Source organism: Cygnus olor, chromosome 2, assembly GCF_009769625.2.
Source record: "Cygnus olor isolate bCygOlo1 chromosome 2, bCygOlo1.pri.v2, whole genome shotgun sequence".
NCBI lineage: Eukaryota > Metazoa > Chordata > Aves > Anseriformes > Anatidae > Cygnus > Cygnus olor.
In genome coordinates, this window is record NC_049170.1 from 16,616,734 (window position 1) to 16,639,866 (window position 23,133).

The window sequence follows — 23,133 nt, forward strand, 5'->3', positions numbered from 1 at the left end:
GGGCTTGAGGCTGCCTCCTGTACAACTTATGCAGCCTGTCTGAATCACCAGAGGGCTTTTAGACTCATCAGTGGAAATTACACCTATACTTATGCTGTATTTTCTCTATTTCAGATCAGAAACAACCACCACAGAAGCCTTAATTTATCACATCCTGTCTTCCACGGGCTCAAGCTTCACCCCCTATATTTTGGCAGGTCGCAGCGCAGCACAGAAGTGTCACACACCCTCTCATCAGGAGGCAGGCCGTGCAAAGGCTGGGGAGCTGTGGTCCATTTATACCACACACCCTTTAATCACACTGCCAGCCTGACCGAACCCGGTCATCCCCACAGACAAGTCCCCACTCTGGGGGGTCCCATGTCCCCCTTCCCAGACAGCGGGGACCTCACAAGACCTCACTTCACCTCTGAAGTATTAAAAAGACCTGAATCTAGAAGGAGACCCTTCGTTCAGACTGTTTTTGAGAGCCTTGTTTGTCCGCAGCAGGCTCTGGGAGAAAAGCAGCCAGTCAGCCTCTGAATGAACTGTCTGAAAAGAGACTAAGCACTGCCAGGCACATGCAGCTATAGTCGGGCAGACAGCATCGGGCAAAGCTGAATTGCATCCACTACAAGGAGAAAATTGAAATGGAAATGAGTCGTCTTACTTCAGCTCTGTCTTTTGTTGTGCCCTGCAGGCAGCGTGCACCTGTGACCGTGTGTCCTCCAAAGTCAACGTACACGTGTCCCAAGTGACAGAAGGTAAGCTTTGCCATTTATTTCCCCTCTTTACCAGAAGATTCTCTGTTTTCTCTCTACTTAATGTGAACTCTGTGGTCATGAGCAGCACCACAAACCCTGTAAGCATTTGACACGCCTCAGGAGGGAGGTGTAAGAGCGAGTCCCAAAGCCCAGGGCGTAGCTCAGCTCCTTACAAGCGACCTCTCTATATTTAAGGAAGGAGGCAAACAATCACTACAGAAACAATGCTACTTTACACTGGTGTCCTCCTCTACCTGCTGGGAGCCATCTTCCTCCCTGACAGGGTCGGAGGCACGGGTGGTGGGAGCTGCTTACTAATTTCAACACAAAGTCAGCGGGAGCTTTCTGGAGCGCCCCCGGGCCGATGGTGTTGCAGCGAAAGCAATGAGGAAAGCACTGCTGAGGGGTGTTTCCTTGTAGAAGCGGTGAAGGAAACGGCTTAGGGCAATGACACCGTAACTCAGTGCAGCTGTTTCTGTACCGATCATTTGTTCGCAACCTAGGATGCGTTAGAAGAGCAGCTTGGAGTGTTTGTGTTGCTGCTTATCCCCTGACCGGGCTGTTGTTAAAGCTAAAGCAACGCTCACTCAATGAAGTGTTTGGGATGAGGTCCAAAAAAGCACTTAGGTGCCTAAATCCAAGACGGCAATTCACAGCTGCCTAAGGACTTAGGCTCTCCCTTTTGTACGCCCCTTCCCAGAACTCCTTTAAAAACCTGGACCTCTGCAAGGGGGTGGCTGTAGGTGCTGCCATCTTAGCAGAGCTTGGCCACCACAGCCTGCCTCCTGCCTCTCCGCTCTCCAGCCCCCCAGGGGAAGGTGGCCACCTTCACGGGCTCTCTGATGCCCTGTGGCTGTGCCCTGGGCTCTGAGTCCAAGCTGCTTTTGCTCAAACCTTGGTTGGTGCTGCTCTTCCCTGTCGGTATCCAAACCAACCTCCAACTCCCCGTACCTCCAACTCCCTGTGCGGGATCCAAATAGAAGTCCTTCTTATGTTGCCCTCTACTGAGGGCTTGGTAGGAGAAGTTGGAGCCAGGTGGACTCTGCAGTCCAGTGTGCATGGAAGCTGGATGGGTCATGGGATGCCAGTTGTACCACAACCCATTAACAAAGCTACACAAGAGCAGCTTAAAGTCATTCCTAACAAGGTATAAAATTCCCCCATTAACCAACTCTTATACTACATTGCAGAGTATGTCTGTCCATGTGCCTCTTTCTTCAAGACAGAGCTCAAAATAGTAACAGAAATCTGGTTATTGAAGTCCAGTGACTGACAGGGAGCACAAGAGACCGTAGCTGCTATTCTGCTACGGTTTATTCATTCTGCTCACAAAAAGTCAATTACCTTTCAGGAAACTCTTTGGAGAAATGGAGAGCCGAGGTGCTTGTGCTGGGAACTCATTAGCTGGGATGGCAGCACCCCGTCCTGCAGCCCGAGTATCTGTTTGGGTGATCTGACAGAAACCTCTCAGCCTCGTCCATGTCTTTTGCTGTGAGATCATTAAGCTTTGCCAGGTTTCTCCTCTCATCTGATAAAGCAGTTAGGGTCTGTGTAACAGACACTTGCGCATTTCAGATCTGTGTCTCAGGTAGGGCTCTACATGCAGAAGCTGTTTTTCTCATTAAGCCCTTCAGTTAACGCAGTTTACTTAAACCCACGTTGGACTGTAAAAGGCATAATCGATATAACACATTCACTCCTGATGATGTACGGGAGGGGCTGTAACAACCTAGCAGACGAGCTGATCTGATAGCTCGTAAATTTGGGATGGCAAGCAAGGTTTATCATGTTAAACCAGATACTGTCAGCACGCTTGAGTCCTGCAAAAATGCTCTAATTCTTCATAAAGCTATGACTGAGACATAAAAAGAAAATGGGAGATCTGAGCTTCTGCTCCAGTCCTTGCTCCTCTTGCTACTGTCAGGACAGCCCAATGCGGTGGCATGTTTCTGGAACGATTTCAAAGATCAGAATTGATGTCTCCTCTGCCTCCAGTGCCCTCAGCAGGAGCGCTGCACAGCAACAGAAGGGTGAAGATGAGGAAAACGGGTTGTCTGTAGGTCTGTCCATGCACGTGCATCTAGCTGGGCCCAGTATTCCAGTCACACTGCAGTCCGTATTTCAAAGGGACCATCATTCCTTCTCAAATTACTGCTGCTGGCAGAGCGGCGGAGCTGGCAAGTGAGCTTTCAGGAATGTCTTTCCTTTGCAATCCATATGAACTAGGTCCAAGTAGTAATATTCTTGGAGAACCAGATACACGGATTTTGCAAAGGTTGGGAACAGCAAAGCACACGTATTAATAAAACAGTCACAGCGCTCTTGGTTTTGTTCTGATTGTAATAATTGTAAGCAGAAGTTTCCTTTTATCTAGTTCAAAGTCTCTGTTGCTTCAAGCCTAAAGCTGTTGGCAGCAGCTGAATAAGAGGGCTATGATCGATGGACAGGAGTTTCTGACCCAGAAAGTGCCGTCTGTCTACTTTGGTAAGTTTAGCAGGAGCATGAAGAGGAAAGATTGTCTGAAGGCTCATTCCCCCATCCACTGTTAGCATGACTGAAGCTCACAGTAGCTTACCAAAGGCATCTAGGCTTACAAAAAAAAAATTCCGTTTTCCTGGACATGTATCCATAACTGTATATAATGGCAAAACCCAGTATCACATCAACTGCTGTATCTGTTATTCTGATAATGTTGGCTTATTTTAACAAAGTACCTTCAACAGGGACCAAAAAAAGGACCTATTCTAAAAATACTGGGAACCAGATACAAGAATGCTGCTGCTTATAAGTGTCTTTTTTATCCTTAGTGGAACAAAACTGGTGCCTTCTAATGGTACAAACCTACTTAGGAGAGAAGATTTTGCTGATAGTCAATAAATTTTCCCTGCACGTCTTCAAAAGGCAAGGCTCAATAGCTGCCATTAAGAATCAAAGTCTTGGTGCTCCAGAGGCCGAGGCACCCAACATTTCACCTCATCTGCAATTTCACAGGTTTATCATTTACACTATGTTGTCTCTTATGAAGGAAATCCCGGTGGAATTAACCAATATTAGATTTCAGGTGCAGCAGGAAAATGTGCAGTGAAGCACATTTGTGCTAGAGACAGACTTTTGTGCCTGGGTACACTGCAGTGGATATTGCTGAAAAGGGCAGCTTTTCTGCAAAGTTCTGTTAGATCCCCTCAGCAGGAAACAATTATCTGTAATACCAATTTCCTGCAGAATTTCACAAATCCTTCCCTACAGGGATTTCACCTTTCATTGTTTCCCCTGTACAGAACAGAAAATCTAACTGCGGTGGTAGAAAATCAGATCTAAGCCGTATTTTTCAGCCTCTGTCAGCCGAAGAGAACAATCTCGTCTTGGTCAGGAAGAAGATGGACAAACAAGGTGATGGCTGGTGACTGGAGTCCCAAGACGACCTCTGCAAGTCCCTTCCCACCTTGCCTGTTTTGTGATGCTGTGATTCTGTGGCTGCCTGCACCCAAAAAGAGGGGTGGAGGGCAGGGTGGCAGGGTCCATGGCAGACCCATTCACTTCACCCGTTCTCTTTTCATTCAGATGTGGCAGTGCAGGGTTACGAGGCAGGATTACAGCCATGGCAACCATGAATCATGTTTTTGGTGTGTTTCCTGCGTTTTTTGTCTTTGTCCCTGACCCCTTTTCCAAACCAAGATATCTTGGACGTGTGCATGGACACAACCGTGACTGTGCAGTCTTGCAGAAACAACCCGAGGCATTGGAAAGAAACTCTGGGATTGGTGTTTGTTTGTGCAAACCCTGAAATGGGCAGCACACTACCCATGGCCCAGAGAAAAGAGAGCTTGCGGGATGCTCCTGGGGACAGGGCATACCGCCTGAGTGGGGACTTCTCTCCTGGAGCAGTTTGGCATATTTGGAGCTACCATACACCAAGGTTTCCTCACAGAATCCACCTTTTTCCACCTCTCCAGGCATTTCTATAGGGACAAATCCCAAAGACTTTGGCTATGTGTGTAGGGTTTCTGCATGGGCAGTGGTGCAGGCAGCACACCCCAGGGACACCAGCCACCCTCACTTACAAGACGGTGCGATGGCATGCCCAGCGTTTCCAGCGTGGGTAGGTGCACCAAGATGTCTGCACGTGTGGGACAGGACCCAGGCACCTGGCTGCAGGTACGATGGCCCTGGGAATGCATTTTGGTGTCACCAGCACCTGGCAGCCCAGTTCCAGCAGGACCTGGCCTTCTGGGTGACAGTTGTGAATAGCCAGTGGGATGTGCTAGCTGCATTTTCTACCACCAAAGCCTGACCCATTCTGTCTGCTCACCTGCCCGTGGTAACGTGTGGATCTGACGGCCAATTTCACCCAGTTCTGATAGAGGAGACATCTCGAGGCCATGAAGTCCCCACAGGTTTGGGACATGCACTGAGCTGGGGTCCTCAGCACCAGCCACTGCTCGCCCAGGTGAGCCCTCCCAGGAGGAGCCGCAGGACGGCATGAAGGGCCAGACCCTGCAGCAAAGTAGGCTCCTACGTGCACAGAGCAGCTCCTTCTCCGTTTGTCCACCTTCATCCCGAGCTATTTATTAACTCCAGCCCAGATGACCTGACATTCAGGTAAGCCGGATCCAATTTTCTGGCTGAGGGAGCCCTCAGATCTTTACCGCTCCCAACCAGATTTCATCACGGAAAGCACATTGCCCTCCAAAGTCTGATCTTCAGTGCCAATAGCAGCAAGTACAGAGTGTGTGCAGCTGCTGGCAAAAAGGAAACTTAAACCCCTGCTAAGACCTAGCTGAAAAAAGGGAGGAGAAGGAGCACTGGAATAGCTGCTGAACACAGCGCCAGGCCTGGGGTCGCACCCAGCGTCCCCATCGGGTGCCCCAGTGCGCTGGCAGGAGGCACCCAGGCAGCTGCAGAGGGACAGAAAAAGGAAAAAACAAAACAAACAAACAAACAAAAACCACAAAACAAATAGAAAGAGCCCTCTGTGATTTTTTTTTTTGAGTTGTGATGAAATGGAAAAAATCAAATTTCTCAGGATATTTTGCTCTTCAGAAATTAGAAACTTAAACTACAGGTGTCATTTTTTAAATCATTTGGAAAATACTTGCTTAAAAGCAGAGTTCTCCTGCAACAAGTGACTTTTAAAAAGCCATGACAAAATCTGTTGTTTTAGGAAAAATATCTTTAAGTCACGAAAGTCCGAGTAGCCCTGCTCCCTGCTGTGGGTGCTTGAAGCACGCCCAGAGCACATCCACGTCCACACGGGGCTGCAGTCTGCTCTTCTCTGGGGTCTTGGCTACTGGCCTGGAAGCTGTGGGACAGCTGCCTCATTTCCTCCTTGGCAGAAAGTGGTACAAATCACGATGCTACAATCCGAGCAGCGCGAGCAAAGCTGTGAAGGCACACAGACCCACAGCACTGAGCTCTAAAGCTCTGGAGCATTTTTGCAGTGCTGTTAATATCCTTTGATATTCTTCCCAAGCCGTCCATTTGTATTCATGATCTTTTTACTTGCTGGAGTTCTCTAGCAACCTTCAATCCCCCCCAAAATTCATTTCCCACTTGAGATCTCAGAAGAAGAGGGTAAAAATGTAATTTACGTGATAATCAAGGTCTCCTTCAAGGAAAGCATAGGATAAATTGGCTGCAATGCAGAAGGAGTGAGAACATCCATCAAAAGTTTGTTTGCTTAATTCCGAAGTCCGGGTGATTACAGCAAGTCTGGTTTGTAAAAACTAGGAGAACAACAACCAGAGGAAAATGATTTGTTACAGCGAGGTCCAGAAACCTTTCTGAGGTGGTCACAGATGGCAAATTGCAGGCTGTCCCCACTGCCCAGGGAAGGCAGGAAGTGAAGCACACCTGATGTTCAGCCCCGATACTTAGTTCTTAATTTTAAGCCAGACATTTTTGCTTCAGTCGTGTCATAGCCATAATCTCCCATGACATGCCACAGCATTTACAAAGATCAAGAGCGGTCCAAGGGCAAATAGTGACCTCCTCGACCAGGAGCACTATTTCTGAGAGTAATGGGAGAAGCAGCAGGCGCGGGACCCTGGCACTACCCAGCAGTGCACGCTCAAGGAGTATGTAATTAAATTGCATTTTGCAGTCTTTCTGCCTTCTGACTGACAGCTCAGGCCGACTCGTGCTCCTCTCATTCATCATAAGGGCAGCTTATCTCACCGCAGTGCCAATAAAAATAAATCATCTGCTGGCCTCGTGTTCTGTGCGGATGAAAACAGAGGCATCAGTGGGCCGCGTACTTCCACGCTAACTTTACGCCTACAGCATTTTTTTCAAATCAGATCGCAGCACTTTGAAGAGACTTCTGTGTGCTGGAGAGGAACTGGGGGCTGAGGCTCAATATGTGCAAACGAGGAGGTTACAATACTTCCATTGTTAAGTCTAGATAATGGTTTTTCAAATTAGGTTCGCAAGTATGAGTTAATGTTCTCATTGAGTAGAATGGTGCACAATGGACCACCCACAATTGGGGAGAGCACTACGAGTTTGTCCCTCTGTAGGCGAGCATCACTTAGTTTTCCATCCCCGCTCTGTCAATGTATCTTTAGCCTGTCTTTAGTCATTCATGCTAGATGAGCTGCACGCGTATCTGGATCACACAGTTTTCCATGGGGGCTTTGTGCACACTTAAACGATGACTTTGACTGATGATTCAACAATGAGCTGAGGGAGCTCAAAGCCTGGAGAACTGAGACCTGTGCCAATGACCCCAAATCCAGCTCCGGCACTTGCCACTCACTCGGTGTATGAGTAAATCAGGAGTCATTCTTCTAAGGCTGGAGATGTACACCACCTTAAAGCAGGAATGAGGAACATCCCTCATCTGTCAAGGGGGAGCCAGGTAGCAGGTTAAGTTTTTCTATCACATTTTGGGAGTCTCAGCTGCTTTGAAGTAGTTTTGTCGTTGCTCCTATTATTACTCCCGTAGTTTCATTTTTTAGAAGTGTGTAAGCTGTCAGACAGGACACAGCTTGTGAAGGAATCCCTCCCACTCAGATCAAATCTGAGGTAAAATTAGATAAATTGAAGCCACTGTGGGAACAGACCCTGGCGGTGTTTCTATCTGGAACATGTGTCCTCTCCACTTCCCCCAGCGCCGGTGGGGGAGATGCTGGGGCAGGTTATTACTGATGTCAGCACAAGCTGGTGGTACCAGGCGTGTCTCGGCAGTAGGGAAGTGTTGGTGCCGGCATCTTTGCACGGCATATGTATGTGATGAGCTAATGGACATCTGGCACCAAGCGGCTACTGGCACTCTGTAAATCCCTTCTTTTGTAAGTTTCGTGCAGAAAATCTACCTCCAGCGCTGTATGTGATTGTATAGTCTGGAGTAATAAATTAAAGATGGTGTTGGTCCTTATAAAGCGCCGAGCTGTGCAATGCTGTTTTCAGACCCCCAGCTCAGCACTTGTGCCTGGACAACCCCAAGGATGCCGCTGCCTGCAGAGTGACTTGAGAAGATCTCAGGTGGCCGTGGACTTGTTTGTAAGTCCCTGAGCTTTGCTTGTCCCCCTCGCGTCCCATCAGTTTGGCTGGGCCAAGCGGCTCAGCAGCAGCTGGATGGATGCATCCCACCTGAGCCCCCCCAAGCCTTCACACATGGGCACCTGCGCTCACAGTCCCCAGCACCCCACATTGCCCCCTGGTCCCTGGCAGTGCTTGCTGCCTGGGGCACGGGACGCCTGGGGTCACCCCTCCCCGAACCCGAACAAGCACAGATGCCACATTTCCCACTGCTGGGAGCGGGGCACACCCCTGGGCAAGGCGGGATGGCTGTTGAGGTCTCTGCTGCAGGCACACGTTGCACATTGCATCCAATTACTGTTTAGGATAAACACCCTGAAAGCCCCTGCTATTAACTCGAGGCTAACATATAGTTAATCTTATTCCAAACCAAGGAAATTACAAATTCCATTAACATGCCCTGTTGTTGAGAAACACGAGCGTAAACAATTCATTAGGGAGGGCTGTGATTAGGGTGAGCCCGCTGCAGAACACACAGCACGTTCAGCTCCATGATGAGGCATTTCCAGCTCCAAATCCCTCGGGATGGGTACGGGACCAAATTCAACTCTCAGTCGCACTGTCCTATGGCTAAAGCGACTTCAGTTTGCTTGGCTTTTTGTGTTTTTTTTTTATGGTGAGCTGGGGGGATATTTGAGCTCCAGCACCAAGAGCAGGAACGATTCCTGCGCGTGGTATCCTGTAAATATCTGTGTGAGTAGCCAGGTCCGAGTGAAAAAAGAAATCAAACAGAGGGATGTGGAAAAATCTCTTTATGCCTATAAAAGGATCACTTCAAAACCACAGGATTTTGTATAGGAACCTTTTTCCTTAAATAGTAGGAACAGTCACTGGTTGCATTCCAGCGGAGTAAGAAATGGGGGTTAGCGGAGAGCCTCGGCGTCCCACGGCAGCTTCCCCCCCTCGGCCTCCCCCTCTTCCTCCCCCTGCCGCCCGTGTGCCTTGTGCTAGCCCCAGAGGCTGTGTGTGTTGGACGTGAAAATATATTTATCCACACGAATGTAGGCAAACCCATATACGTATGTTTTAGAGTTAAAGAAGAGCAGCCCAGCGGGATTTCCCTGCGCTCCTCCAGAAACACCTTTTTCTGTCGCATTTTCCCGCAGATACGAACACAGCTCGGCAGTGCATTTTGCTGTCTCCTACCACAGGCTCATGCCGTGGCCGGGAGGGGGGAATAAAACTCAAAGCTCTTCTGCGGTTCCCGCAGGAGGGCGGTGGGCCAAATCCTGCCATGCAAAGCCCTGTTGACATCACGGGGATTAGGCGGGCTGCTAATTGGGACAGCGGGATTTGTGTCAATCTCCTCCTTTGGATGCGATGCTGAGTCCCCCCGAGGTCTGGTGAGCGTGGGGTGAACACAGAGGGACGGGGTCCGAGGTCCCCATGGGGGACAGCAGCTGTAGGGTGCCGGGGGCTTCGGGGCACCCCTTGGCAGCAGGGTGGGATGGGGAAAGGAGACGACAGGTTTCCATCTGCCGGCTGGGGAAGGGCTCGGCTGAGCCTGAAATCTTTCGGGGGGGCTTCAGAGAACCCCCCTTTTTGGGGAGGGGTTTGTGGGGGTTTCAGAACCAGAGTCATGTTCTCTGTAAGAGCTTTATCAGAGGAGTCTCTTGCTGGGGTCAGTACTCTGGAAGTGTCACGCAGAAGGGCCCCCAGGCTGCCCTCAGTCCATCCCTGCACCCCGTGCCTAGGGCACTGCCTGCAGACATATGGAGAGCCTGCCCCTGAAAGCCTCTGACAGAACCTCCACAGCCTCCTGAGATGAAGTCTTTCAGAGTTTTTCTGCTCTTACTGTTCGGAACATTTCTTAAATCTGTCTTGAATCTGTATTAATTCTTTCTTAACTCCCTCCTGGCCAGACAAAGTACACACCCCCACTGAAATTTTAGCACATGGCCGCTGTCTACAGCACTGACAGAGAACAATTTATTTGCTTTCCTTTTGCTCACTCTTTTATGATAAATGTTATTTCACTACTCAGCCACCTCTTCTCCAATCCACACCACCTTCTTCAGCCTACCTGCCCGCCTATACCTGTACACACATTTTTTGAGGAACAGCATCCCTATCCGTAAGAAAATCTCAGTGAAGTCTCACACTAACAGAGGGAGCTGAACAGAGGGGAGGGAGATGCCTCACATGTTGCATTTCTATTTACGTGTTCAACAATGGAGGGGTTTTTTATTGTTTTTATTTTCCCCTAACAGTATGGCACGGTAGGTGTACACTCAGCCTGTGCAGGTGCAGGCCCTCCAAGCCAAGCTGCGTCCCAGGACAGGGGCAGTGCCAGCTCTGGGCGGAGGAGTGCCATCGTCCCTCCCAAACGGCACCGTACGTCTCTTCAATCCAATGGAGGCCGGTAGCAGGGGCTCTGCTGTGGCAGGGCAAGGCTCACAAGGGGCTGGAAGCACAGGATAGGAGCAAGGGGCCTCCCTTTGGGTGCCTGCAATTCATTTTTGTTACCATCAAAAACACAAGCAACCCCACAGTGGTACAGCAGGCCACCTCCCGATGTCTAGGTTTCCACTTCGTGGAGCTTCTGGAGGTCCTACCCTCTGCAGAGGGCGCAGACCTTGTGCTGCACATCCACAGATCACTAGTAAAATGGTTAGTGCTATTAGCAAAGGATAAAAAGTACTTTTGGAGCAGTTGCTCAGCCTCCTTTCCAGAGAGCAGCACAGCATACAGCTGGAGACATGCTGCTGGAGCAAGCGCCCTTGATGTACTGGTCTAGCAAACACCTCCTGAACATTTTTTAATGTGACCTGGCGGCGGACCAGGATAAATGGCATGTTCTTTTTCCAGTGCTTTGGCCCAAAGTGTGTATTTCAGAGGCTTAAAAGAACAGTCAGTCAATTAAATGTGATAAACGAGGCCATTTGTCACCAGCATTTTAGCTTCTCTTTTAAAGTATAAAAGGAGATAATGAGCAGGGCTTGAAGAAATCCTTTGTGGTGTTGGGAGCCAAGGGCACATGATATATGGGACGGATTTTCTGCCTCTCCCATCATGCGAATGAGATCTGACAATACTCCCCCTCATGACACAGAAATCAGAGACGATGTTAAGAGGAAAAAAAAATCACTAATGGATGAAAAAACAGTGACATGTACCAGTGAAGATAAGAAAAGAAAAGCACTTAGTTAAGGGCAAATGTACCCCCATTTGCATTCTTTAAGTTCCCATTTTAGAGACTGGTCAAGAGGAACACAGAGACAGCTACAGAGCACCTTTTGCTTACAAAAAAAAGCCTCAGGTAGCACAGATAACAACACTACAGCTACTTAGAGGCCAGCAGGGTATGTGCCCAGGAGCAGGCAGTGGTTGATGGAAGAAATCATCACCTTTCCTTTCCTTTCCTTTCCTTTCCTTTCCTGCCCTTTCCTGCCCTTTCCTGCCCTTTCCTGCCCTTTCCTGCCCTTCCTTTTCCTTTCCTTTCCTTTCCTTCCCTTTCCTTTCCTTCCTTTCCTTTTCCTTCCCTTTCCTTTCCTTTCCTTTCCTTTCCGCTCCTTTCCTTTCTTTCCTTTCCTTTCCTTTCCTTTCCTTTACGCTCCTTTCCTTTCCTTTCCTTCCCTTCCCTTTCCTTCCCTTTCCTTCCCTTCCCTTCCCTTCCCTTCCCTTCCCTTTCCTTCCCTTCCCTTTCCTTCCCTTTCCTTCCCGTTCCTGCCCTTCCCTTCCCTCCTTCCCTTTCTTTCCCTTTCCTTCTTCCCTTTCCTTCCTTTCCTTTCCCTTTCCTTCCCTTCCTTCCCTTCCCTTCCCTTCCCTTCCCTTCCCTTCCCTTCCCTTCCCTTCCCTTCCCTTCCCTTCCCTTCCCTTCCCTTCCCTTCCCTTCCCTTCCCTTCCCTTCCCTTCCTTCCCTTCCCTTCCCTTCCCTTCCCTTCCCTCCCTTCCCTTCCCTTCCCTTCCCTTCCCTTCCCTTCCCTTCCCTTCCCTTCCCTTCCCTTCCCTTCCCTCCCTTCCCTTCCCTTCTCCCCTTCCCTTCCCCTTTCCCCTTCCCCTTTCCCCCTTCCCCTTCTCCCCTTCCCCTTTTCCCCTTTTCCCTTCCCTTCCCCTTCCCCTTTCCCCTTCCCTTTCCCTTCCACTTCCCCTTCCCCTTCCCTTTCCCTTTCCCCTTCCCCTTCCAACACAGCACACATACATGTTCCTCTATGCTGGTGGCACTCAGGTCATTTCCAAATACGTGTGGGTTTGTATCCATGGCTGGAAGCTAGAGCTGGAGCTGGATCCAAAGCTGGAGCATTTCCAGCTCTCTTTTAAAAAATAACACCTTTATTTCTGGCAGATCCCCTGCATGTTTCACTCTGTGCTGTCCTTTTCAACCAAGGTTATCTAGGAATTAGAAAGCTTTTACTACAGCAGGCGAAACCTCTCCGTGCTTGCAGGACACAAACATATCACCTGGGCTGACTGCATTTCACACAGGGGTGTGCACCACCAAGTCGATGTCGCTTCTGCATCCTTTTCCCCTCTGCATCTACCCACTTGTAAGGAATTACTCTTACTTCACCTGTTTTCCTATACCAGGCACCAGTGAGGATATCGAGGTTGGAGAGGCAGTCAGCGTGGTGGTGCACAAACCGGAGCAGACATTTAAGGGGATGAGAACTGCCGACAGTCTCTACAAGCTATCTTTTATTTATGCCCGCATTGCGCTGTCTTGGCAGCGTTTGGTTTAGTCCTGGGATGAAAACCCTGCCTTCTTGTAAACACAGGCAGCCTCACACATGCCTCTGACACTAAATAAGTAAAACACACCATGCACGGAAACACACTTTTAGGAAAACTTCCCCTCGGCACCAGCATAATCAGGAGGTACCGAAGAGATATCTTGATCTCTCAAGAGAGAAAGAATCAAAATCTTTCTGAAGGAACTGGGTGGAAGTAGGTCCCGGTCAAAATCCTAAGGAGCAAACACCAAACATGCAGCTTGGCCGATGGCTCAGCATCAGGTTAACCTCGAGTCAACGAGTTATGAAGTTTTCAGCTCATACTGAACTTTGTGCATGGCCTTTGGCGGGTTCTGGTGGAGGACTGTCCCCCTCAGCCGCCCTGCGACACAGCACCAGCAGTCCTCACAGCACCTGCCCTTCGTCCTCACACCTTTCCCTTCCTCACACCCATGGGACTACCCGCAAGGTGGCTTTGTGGAGGCCCTGCCACCATCCATCGTCACCAACCAGTGTGACAGACCAGATACTGTGGTCCCTAGACATGGCCTGAGGAGAGGACTGCCCGTCCCTTCTGCTGCAGGCATTTGCTGTCCTCCACCTCATCTGTCTGGCTAAGCAAGGAGGACATGGAGAAGAAGGGGAACCCTCCGGCTCCCCAAAATGCCAATTTACGAATTCAGAAAGATAGTTTCCTTGTAAGTACTTGCCATGGTTTCCTCCTCTTGTTAGCTCCACAGAAAGTTGAGCATCTTTAAAACTGCATCAGCCTCCCTCGGGGGGTTGTTTTCAGATCCCTTCTCAACCCGATTTGGAGCAGGGACGTCAAAGCGAGGCAGTTCTGGTCCCCTGTTAAACTGGGTCCATCTGGAGCTGGTCTGGGCAGTTGGGGCTGGTGATGATGTTCACAGTCTCTTGAAATATTTACTTATCTGACTGACAAGAGAGTTATTCAGTAAGTTATGACGCCTGCAGCTCTATGTAAACAGTTTACAGCGCCGTGATTGATGCTGGGCACTGTTTGGAGAGCAGCAGGGCCGGTTGTATACACTGGGCTTTGGTTTGGAAAGTTCAGCCCCAGGACTGGGCAGTATTATACCTCATAAATAACAACAGTTAATCATTCGGGCTCACGCTGCTTTCAGCACTCATAAAGCCACACGAGCATGGCTGAACTAAAACAACATTAATTTGTGCAGCCCTTGGCCATGCAAGAGTCAGGGACCTCGCAGAGGTGCCCAGCAGGGTGGTCACAGTGCCCAGTTCTGCTCTTGCCTCTGCCCCCCATGCCTGCGATCTCCATAACTCTCCAGCACCACTGTGACCAATCTTCCTTTCATTTTTCAGTGTCCTACTTGAGATCTCCAGGGCTTCCCGGAGGTGATGGGATTTCTACTCCAATCTGCTTCCTCAAAGACCTTGCGCTGGGTGAGTACCTCCCGTTACAGGTGTGCAGGACTGAGAACATCCTGTTCTTTGGTGCAAGAGGTGTTCCCAGCTCCACAGGAGTGCAATTGCTTCCACTCGCGGGTGCACGCAGCCCAGCGGGTGAGCCAGAGCTCTTGCAGATAGCTACAGCTCCCACAAGACACCAGAGCACAAAAAGGAGGTCACAGACTAATGTCAGACCAAGAGGAAATCAGAGGTTTTGGTTCAGTTCAAGCTGGAAACGAGTCGTTTCAGCTCTGAACCATCATCATGACTTGTCTCCAGAATTAAGCGGCCTGTACATTTCTGAAACAATATTTTCAAGGCCACGTAGTTGCCTCAGATTACCTGTAATGTGACTTCCTGACCTGGTTGTGTACAAAGGCAAGGGTATGACTGCCAGGAGGTCCCATGAAATGGAAAGCAGGGCAGCAATGTGCAATGCAGGAGCTATGTGAGAGCTACCACTGGAAGGAGAGGAAGAAAAAGCCCTTCCGTGCTATCATGCGGCTGCTCAGATTGACTAGTACAGGCAAGAAAATTTTTTAAAAAGATGTAAGGACTTTATTCTGGAAATACTCTTTCAGACACGTTCACAGTCTAAGGTCTATGCCAGATGCTGTGAATAAATTCGGGAGGAAATTAAAAGAGGGGATTGACCCTGACACCAACACGAGGTGACTGGGTAGATGTGAGCAAGGGCTGGATGAAAGCCCTTCGTACCCACTTGGGGAAAAACGTGCTTCATCTTAACAGAGCAAAGTAATGAAGTATTGATTTGAATTTATTAAACCGCGATACCATGTCCATGTTGCTGAGGATGGCCTCGTGTGGTGGAGAGGAAAGTACAAGGAGGTCTTTCCAGTTCAGACTGAAAAAAGGAAAAGGATGTCTGAGGCAGACTTTCCACGTACTGCATTCACCATGGGAGGAAAGTAATACTCAGTGCCATCCTGATGTTCAAATCTGTTTCTGCAATCATCCTCAGCCACCAGGAAAGACTAATTGATCCCCCAGCTTCACCAATAGCACTCATTCTCTAACAGGACGTATCTTTTTATTTAGCCTGTTGAAATTTACGCTCAGTACAAGGAGGATCTCGATCAAAACGCAGCCTGCCTCTTCCTCCCCAGGGACCTGCTGGAGGAGCACTGCACTTAGAAAAGCAAGTGGAGGTGCCAGGGGGACCGGAGGGACTGCGGGCTGATGGCACTGCTCTCGGTCTCCATGGAAATGTGCCTTGATGTAATTAATGATAAAGAACCGGGATGAGAATAAAAATGATTCAGAGAGGCTGTGGTACTTCTCCTCTGCATAGCTCCCCCGATTAAACCCACATAGAGCCCAGAATGGGAAGCCGAGGCTCAATTATAGCCGAGGAACAGCATAACGAATTACCTCCTTTGCACTTGCTTATGTGGGTGAGTAATCCAATTCCTACCCAAACGTACACTGGCTGTGGAGATTTTGCCAGTATATGAATCATCGAGATGCGGGAATACTGTGGAATTAGAAACACAGAAGAAGGACTGTAGTTCTCCACCACTTAGATACTGATTATTTCAGGCAAACTTTTTAACAGATAACATGAAAATAACCTAATACTTTGCTGAATGTGCACCATTAGCTAAAATTAAATAGAAGCAAGGTGAATCCTCTATTTTTATGTATAATATCAAAATCTTCGTATGGTGAGTAGTGGGTCCTTCTCAGATTTGAGGCCTCCAGCTGAATAGCCCAGAATGTTTTATGTGTCTTGAAGGTCTATTGCTCAGAAAATGCCCAGAACCACAGGGTCTGAAGTTATAATTTAAATGTTATTGAAAGGTTCATTTTCCATGGCTAGCGAATCTGAAATTTAAAGAAAAAAAAAAAAGGAAAAAAAAAAAAGAAAATGCAGAACACTTTTCTGCAAAACTCCACCCCAAACCAAAAGCCCTGCTCACCTCAGCTCCTGGCGTTGGGTCAGGCAGCCCACCTTCATGTCCGCCAGGCATCCCAACTTCGTGTCCCCAAGGTCCCCAGGTGCAGGTGGGGTGGCACGTCTGGGGACACCACCTACAAGCCCAGGTCCCTGCACCCACCTGGGCACATCAGGCATTTAATCCACAGCTGCTAACGACCGCCTGCATTTTTTATCTACATTTGATATGAAAACAATCAACTGGCTGTAGATGCTGGCACTTTCAGCCTCAGCTGCTGTGCGTGTGCAATGGTAGGAAGAGAGGCTTTCAAAGCAGTTTTCCTGCCTATTCCTGGAAGTTATGGGGTTGGTGTGTTCCTGGGACAGAAACAATATGTGTGCTGAAACCCTGCCCTGTGGCTCTGGGAGCCCTTGGCAGGGTTTGAGGATGGGGTCTGTGAGCCTCAAGGAGCAGGCACCAGCTTTCTGAGCAGGAGGCGGTGCTGTCCCCGGTGCGGTTGTGAGGTGGGGAAGCAGATCAAGGAAATTTTAAAATTAAAAAAAAATCTGGGGTCTTTTACAAAAGGCAATCTTGTACAGCAATTTATGAAGAGCTCAAGGGTGTTATAGTTTAAGTAAATATTTAAGGGAGATTCCTCTGAATTTAAACACAGCGAGCTGTAGCATGTGGAAAGCAGCGATGTTTGATTACATACGTGAAAGAGGCCAAAAGCAAGACATTGTGAACAAAGGCGGCGGCGAGGAAAGCAATTGCTTTTGGTTCTATTTCTCCACAATAGGTTATCAACAACTCCGTTTCTGCCTGGTGCTGGGTGCAGCAGGGGTACAAGTCCTTGCAGTCACAGCAGTGGACGCGTTGCCTTCTGCGAGCCCTTTGGGCATTTTGCCTGATGACACGGCTGGGTAAGTCCAGGTAAGAGCAGAGCTTAGCACTGCAGGACCATGTCCCCGAGGACAACAGGACAAAGGTGGTTGTGGATGGCCAGGCGTGACCCATCGGGCAGGCGTTGGCAGGTCTTCAGCAGAGACACAAACACAGCCTTGGTGGTGGAGGCTGCAAATTGCAACATGGGTTCGCCTTCAAATGCTGCTCGATTTGGTCGGGCTCAGGGATGGAAACACGGAGGAGATTTTATCTGTGGCTACAGAGCTGGAGTCACCTCGTGCGGTGAGCTCAGCACAGCCAAGACTCAGCGCTGCTGTCAGGGGTTTGATACAAGGAGGCGCCTCCTGCCCTGCAGGTGGAAAACGCCGAGGGCACAAACGAACAACCGGCAGTAGCAGGAAAGAAGAGAAAACGAAAGAAATTCACTGCTGAGGGACAAGACATCTAAATGAAAGTGAAAACATGCTAAAAGGCTGTAAGCAGTTAAAAAAATGCCCTCAGAGAACTTGAAGTTATTAGGAACTTGTGTATGTCATGGTTTCATACAGACAGACTATGGGATTCACAAGGGTATTGTGAATGATAGAAAAAGACTTAGGGGAGTCTATGGCACTTAGTTTAGTGTGGGAGACCTGAATTTACATCTGGGTAGGGAGTTCCCAGGTGGTCTTTGCCAGTGCAAGAGGCTGAAATGTTCATCTTCCTCACCTTATGCTAGTTTCTTTTGAAAAAGGTAAATCCTTTCCCTATCCTTGCACCCGAAGACATGACACAGCCCCCATACAGAGTAGGGTATGGTTTGCACGGGGCCGGGATGAGCCTGACTCTCTGCAGCCATGGGATCTGGGGTCCTCAAAGGTGTGATTACGACCACCTTCAGAAACCCCAGACCTGGTGTGGCTCCAGACAGAAGACCCGGCCCACGCAACCTGCAGGCTCCAGGAGTCTGCAGAGCAGATCAAAGCAGATTGTTTGGAAAATAGCATTAATTCCTGAGACAGAACAGTTCATAACTCACGATTACTTGGAAACATATGAGAAATAGGAATTACACAAAAGCCTTGCTTTGTCCATTGAGGAGCTGCAGAATGAATTTCATGGACTTTAATTTCCAGCAAAGAGCGTGTCCCAAGGTGCGGGGCTGTGGCTGTTGAGCTAGTCCTGTCCCACAGACTGCTTTAATTCAACCAAACCTGTAGGAAGAGCATGAAGGGATAAAGCCAGCTGCTAGCCGTGAGTAGAGCTGGGGTAGGAGCGGGGTCTGGGTTTGGAGCAGGTCACAAGCGATGAAGGTTTTGGGTTCGCACCTGAACTCCATTTCAGTTCTCCTGCAGAAAAAACCTGCTTAAAACTCTTTGTTGTGACATCTGCGACAGAGCAAGCACTACCTGCCACGGCAGCCAGTGTAGTCTCGTGGCTTCTTGGTGCTCCCTCATCTCTCAGCAGTGGTCTGTAGGCAGCTCTGGTCTCTGCTTATGCTGCCAGCTCCCGAGGAGCTGTGGCTGCTCCTCTGGTCTTTGATCAAACCCACACCGCCTTGCACATCGGAGTCCTTATGTGAGCACGGGGCTCCAAGGAGCTGATGGAGGTGATGAAGCATCACTGCCTGCCTTTGTGCAAGGAGAGGCTGTACGGGATGCTCCATGGCTCATAGCCCTAAAAGAAGCGAAAGCAGCCACCACTTCCTGCAGCTCCAGCGGGAAGGGAAGCGAGCAGACTGCCGCTGTCTACCTTTCGCTGTGGGAATCATGTCAAGTGGCAAACTGGAAACCCTGACATTTCACCATCTGTCTGAAAGTGCTGCATACGCATTACACACAGAAATAGGCCGCAAGAATAACTTTAAGACTGAAAAACCCACGAGGAAAGAGCTTGCAGAACTAGGACTCCCTTTTGCCATGTGTTATGATACACTTGTTCACTAGATGATCGCACAGCATTTTGCTAGAGGTCCCAGCTTTATCCCATGGGACAGGGTGGACAGTCTTCACTGATTAAGACGTTGTACGGTATTTTGTTTTTTCCTTAGTGCTGTGTGGTCCTAGGCTTTAACTGCCACCCAAGTCCTCCTCTGTGTACAGAGGACTGATTTTCCCAACAGTGGCACATCTCCCACAGGCTCTGGGTGCTTCACAAGCATTTCTGAGCTCTGGTACCTGCCAGGGTTGGAGTGATGCTTCAGCCCCTTGTCCCTGCAGAGCTGTGGGCAGGCAGCAGGAGCAGCAGGAGCTTGGCAGCACCGCTGGGTGCCCGGGAGCATCGGGGTCAGTGCCGGGAGCTGCTGGGACAGTGGGCTGGGCTCGCTCACGCGGGAAGAAATCTCAGCAGATTTTGACTACTGAGCACTAGCATGTCCTTAATAAGTTGCTATTTTTTCCCTTCAAAGTCTATCACGAGGCCAAATTGGAAGAGATTTACAAAGTAAAAAAAAATAAAAAATTAAAACAACCCACAGTCCTGACAGAAAGCTCAGCTCCTGCCAAATTTCAGATCTCTGCTCCAAAGCGCAGAGGGATAAGAACTATCCAAAGAAAGGATCACCAGGTCCCCCCTCCTGTTTCTTCCTTTCTGCTTTTTCCAGTTGGACAACAACACCTTTTCCCCCTATGCTCATTCTTGGAAATAGCTGGACAGCTTTGGCTGAAATTTTCCAGAAAAGAACTTAGCCTGAGGCAGACAAACAAGTTGGAAAAATTCAGTCTAAATGCTTCGAGTCTGGCAAAGTTATAAGGGACTGTGAATGCGGTCTTATAGCGAGGCGTGTACGAGAAATCTTAATCACAGGAGTTACATGCAATCCCACCCCTGACACATCCAGCCTTATAAAAGCTGGTGACGCTGTTCCATTCAGGTGTGTCTTATCACGATTCAGATTTGTCACTAGGAAAAAAAGCTTTAATGCAGTCATCCCACTGAGCCTTCCCACTCCCCTTCCTACTCGAACAGCTCTTCCCATCTGACAACTGGTCGCACAAAAAAAAAACACGCTTCCCTCACCTCCAGCATTTGCATGAGAGCTTCTGACTCTTGGATGGGGGCAGCTGATGCTAAAATGGGATTGCTCTCTGAACTAACATACTCAAAATTAATAAAAGAAATAAAGCAACACACTCCTCTGGCAGATTCCCATGCATATTTTCCATGAAAGTTCATTTTTCCACATGAACAAATTGTGAGTATGCGGGGGATTTTCACTGAATCTTGATATGGAGCTTAGGATTCTTGGCACCGCTCTGGGAAGTTGCAATGACATCAGCTTGACTTTCTATATGGAAATTTTATAGTTGCTGCCTGACCACATTTCTTTGTTCTGTGCATATTCTCTCTCCTCCGAGCTGCCTCTCTGCCACGGCGTGCTGTACACAATGTGCTATCGTGAAAAACTCTGCGTTTGTGTTCCTTGCAGCCTCGCTTCCCCCTCCCTACGCCAGGCACCCAGATGATAAAACCACATTTCCTCCTCCAGGACAAAGCAGCGGCGTCGGCTGGAGGGACGAGGTTACCTCTGCCAGGCGGGAGCTTCCCCGCAGCATGGCAGCTCAGCATTGCGAGGGACCTGGCACGCAGAGCATCCTCCTCCTCCCTCCGGAGCAGCAGAGGAGTTGGGTGCGTGCTGCCAGGCTGGCAGGGCTTTGGGACAGCGGGGACCAGGGGAGGGCAGCTGTGGCAGGCAGGAGGTGCGCCCTGAAGCGCTGTGAGAAAGCATCCTGCCTCGCTCAAGGCGATGCTTTCCTACATCTCCTGGGACTCGGAAAGCAGTAAGAGCAAATACAGGCAGTCGATTATCCAGCACGCCGCATCCCAACACTTCTGAGCACCCCGCGCTGCCGTTGCCATAAGAGCCTCAGCGCATCCCCTGCTCCCAGACCCGCTGCCACCTCCGGCACCGCGCTGCCTCCTGCGTGGAGCCCCCTGAGAGGGGCTGCACCTGGGGGTCAGCAACACGCCTGCTGTGCTGCAGGCTGGCCGGACCACAGGGGTGCCCGGTTCTGTTATTTGCTGCCTTTCCCACACGTTCAGCCTCTCTACCGTGCGGCGGGGAATTGCTGCTGCTAGCCTCGCCGTGCCAGATTATCATTTCATCGTTGCTCTGCTGTATGGGAGCAGCCTCCAGAGCAGATTAACAGTTAAAGATTGTGAAGCCATTTCCCAAACGCTTCTCGCTATAGAAGCAGCTACATTTTTACAGTCACATTTGCATTTTTACAGTCACATTTACAGGCTCCTTTACGTACGCATGCAGACGCACACAGAACGCAGAAGATCTTTACCTTGCTTGCACGCAGGAGAGCCCCTGTCTTCCTTGCATGGATCAAAAGTAGGATGGGAAACAAAACCGGGAGAGACCTTTCAACAGCTTCATCTGCGGAGAGTTGTCTAAATCCCGAGCCTGCTCCCGCTAGCAGCTCTAAGTTTGTGCTCTGAATAGAGGCTGTGTTATTTTAACCACAGGATTTCTGGTCGTGGGGGAGGAGAGATGGATTAGGTACGTTTGCAATCTAATGCTTCACGTCTACCTCGGCTGAAACGGACTACTTTAAGCCTGATGTAAATAAGCGCTGCTAAGATATAAATTTCAAGAGCCCACTCACCAATTATGCTTAAACTAACATGTTAAATAACTGTGGAAAATTCCAGAGGAATAAGATAACATACTTTTGTGTTCTTTCCTAAATAAAAGGCATGTGTGGAATTTCATGCTAGATACTGAGACAAGTGAGAGACAGCAGATGAACTGTGCAGACCAACCTCTGTAAGGTGCTGTAAGGTGCCTCGTAAAACTATATTCCCAGCACCTGTTAGCGTGGATTTCATCAGACATCAGCACAAATGGGTTTTCGTGTTTTGTGAAAAGTACAACTTTGGGGGATTTCAATATAGTCCTTCAAACAACATCAACAAAAAACAAACAAATAAAGCTGTTTAAGGTAAAAAGGCAACATCTGAAAAGGCCATCATGTCTGTAGCTGTACAAGAACACAGGTATTAGCACGCTGAAGAAATGCCATCCCCAGCAGGGCTGCAAACCTGATAGCCTCCCTGCAGCTCACATATTACTATGGAAATTGTCAAACACAGGCAAAATACTGTGCCCAGGAAACTGGTTGGGTGGTTTTGATTTTTTTATTTATTTAATCCAGCTCAAAACCTGCCTTCATTTCCTGTTGTATGACACTTTGGTGCCGCAGCTGCTGTCACTGCACGGCACAGCCATGGTCCAGGCTCCCAGGTTCACCTCCCAGCTGATGGCTCAGGAAAATAGATCTAGTAACTGCCAGAGAGGTATGTTTGGTAAATAAAGCACATCCTTAAAGTTCAGGCTGAACTGAGGAAGGAGAACAATTTGGATGCAAAATGCTAGAGAGGAAAGGAGGACAAGTTCCAATTTGTCTTTGACAACAGAGGCTTCATGAGCCAGAGTTTAATTCCATTTTAAATAAAACCTGGCTCTATAAATAACATTATCTTACCCTTACATAATGCTTTTCATCCCAAAACGTTCCCAAGTGCTTTGCAGACGTAATCAGCCCATCTGAAAACCGCAGGCAGGCATCCCGCCCCAGCGTGGGGGGGAGCTGGAAGCTGTCCTGCACCTCTCAGCCAGCGCCCTGCACCCGGGGTGCTGCCTCCTGTGGGTCACCACTGGCCTCAGGAGAGCCCAGCCCAGCATCTTCAATGACCAGCGTGGGCGAGAGTAGGTTTGTCTGTCAGGAAGGATTGGGGCACCTGCTTGGTTCTCCTGCTGTAGGACGAGTGCTACCTCTGGGGACACCGCGCTGCTTCCCAGAGCTCAGGCTGAGCTCCCTGAGGTCCTCACAATGCCTGGCCCAGCCCGGCTCTGGGAGCTTGCTGTTTTGGCCCTGGGAGCAGGGAGGTGACTAGGATCTCTCTTCAGCATCACTGTGACTGCCATCAGATCGTCCCTGCTGGCCCCTTCCAGCT

At 49.3% G+C, this 23,133-nt stretch overlaps 1 protein-coding gene and 1 long non-coding RNA gene across 4 annotated transcripts in view; one reads left to right on the forward strand and one right to left on the reverse strand.

Moving 5' to 3' along the window:
* Positions 1–21,676, reverse strand: part of JCAD (junctional cadherin 5 associated) — a 57,676-nt gene extending 36,000 nt beyond the window's left edge. Inside the window, exon 1 of one of the 2 annotated variants that reach the window (XM_040546535.1) lies at positions 21,462–21,672. In XM_040546535.1, coding sequence (XP_040402469.1) covers positions 21,462–21,499 — 38 coding nt within the window. In that variant the 5' untranslated portion in view covers positions 21,500–21,672. Of the gene's footprint in view, positions 1–21,461 lie in introns of both variants that reach the window. The other variant, XM_040546531.1, reaches the window with a different exon arrangement.
* Positions 222–15,673, forward strand: LOC121064668. 2 transcript variants are annotated; one of them, XR_005816617.1, is made up of 3 exons: positions 222–743; positions 14,313–14,380; positions 15,446–15,673. It is a non-coding gene; the product is annotated as an uncharacterized LOC121064668 (long non-coding RNA). The 2 variants fall into 2 exon arrangements; XR_005816616.1 differs by lacking the exon at positions 222–743 and having other exon boundaries at positions 12,358–14,380.
* Positions 21,677–23,133: the final 1,457 nt, after the last annotated feature.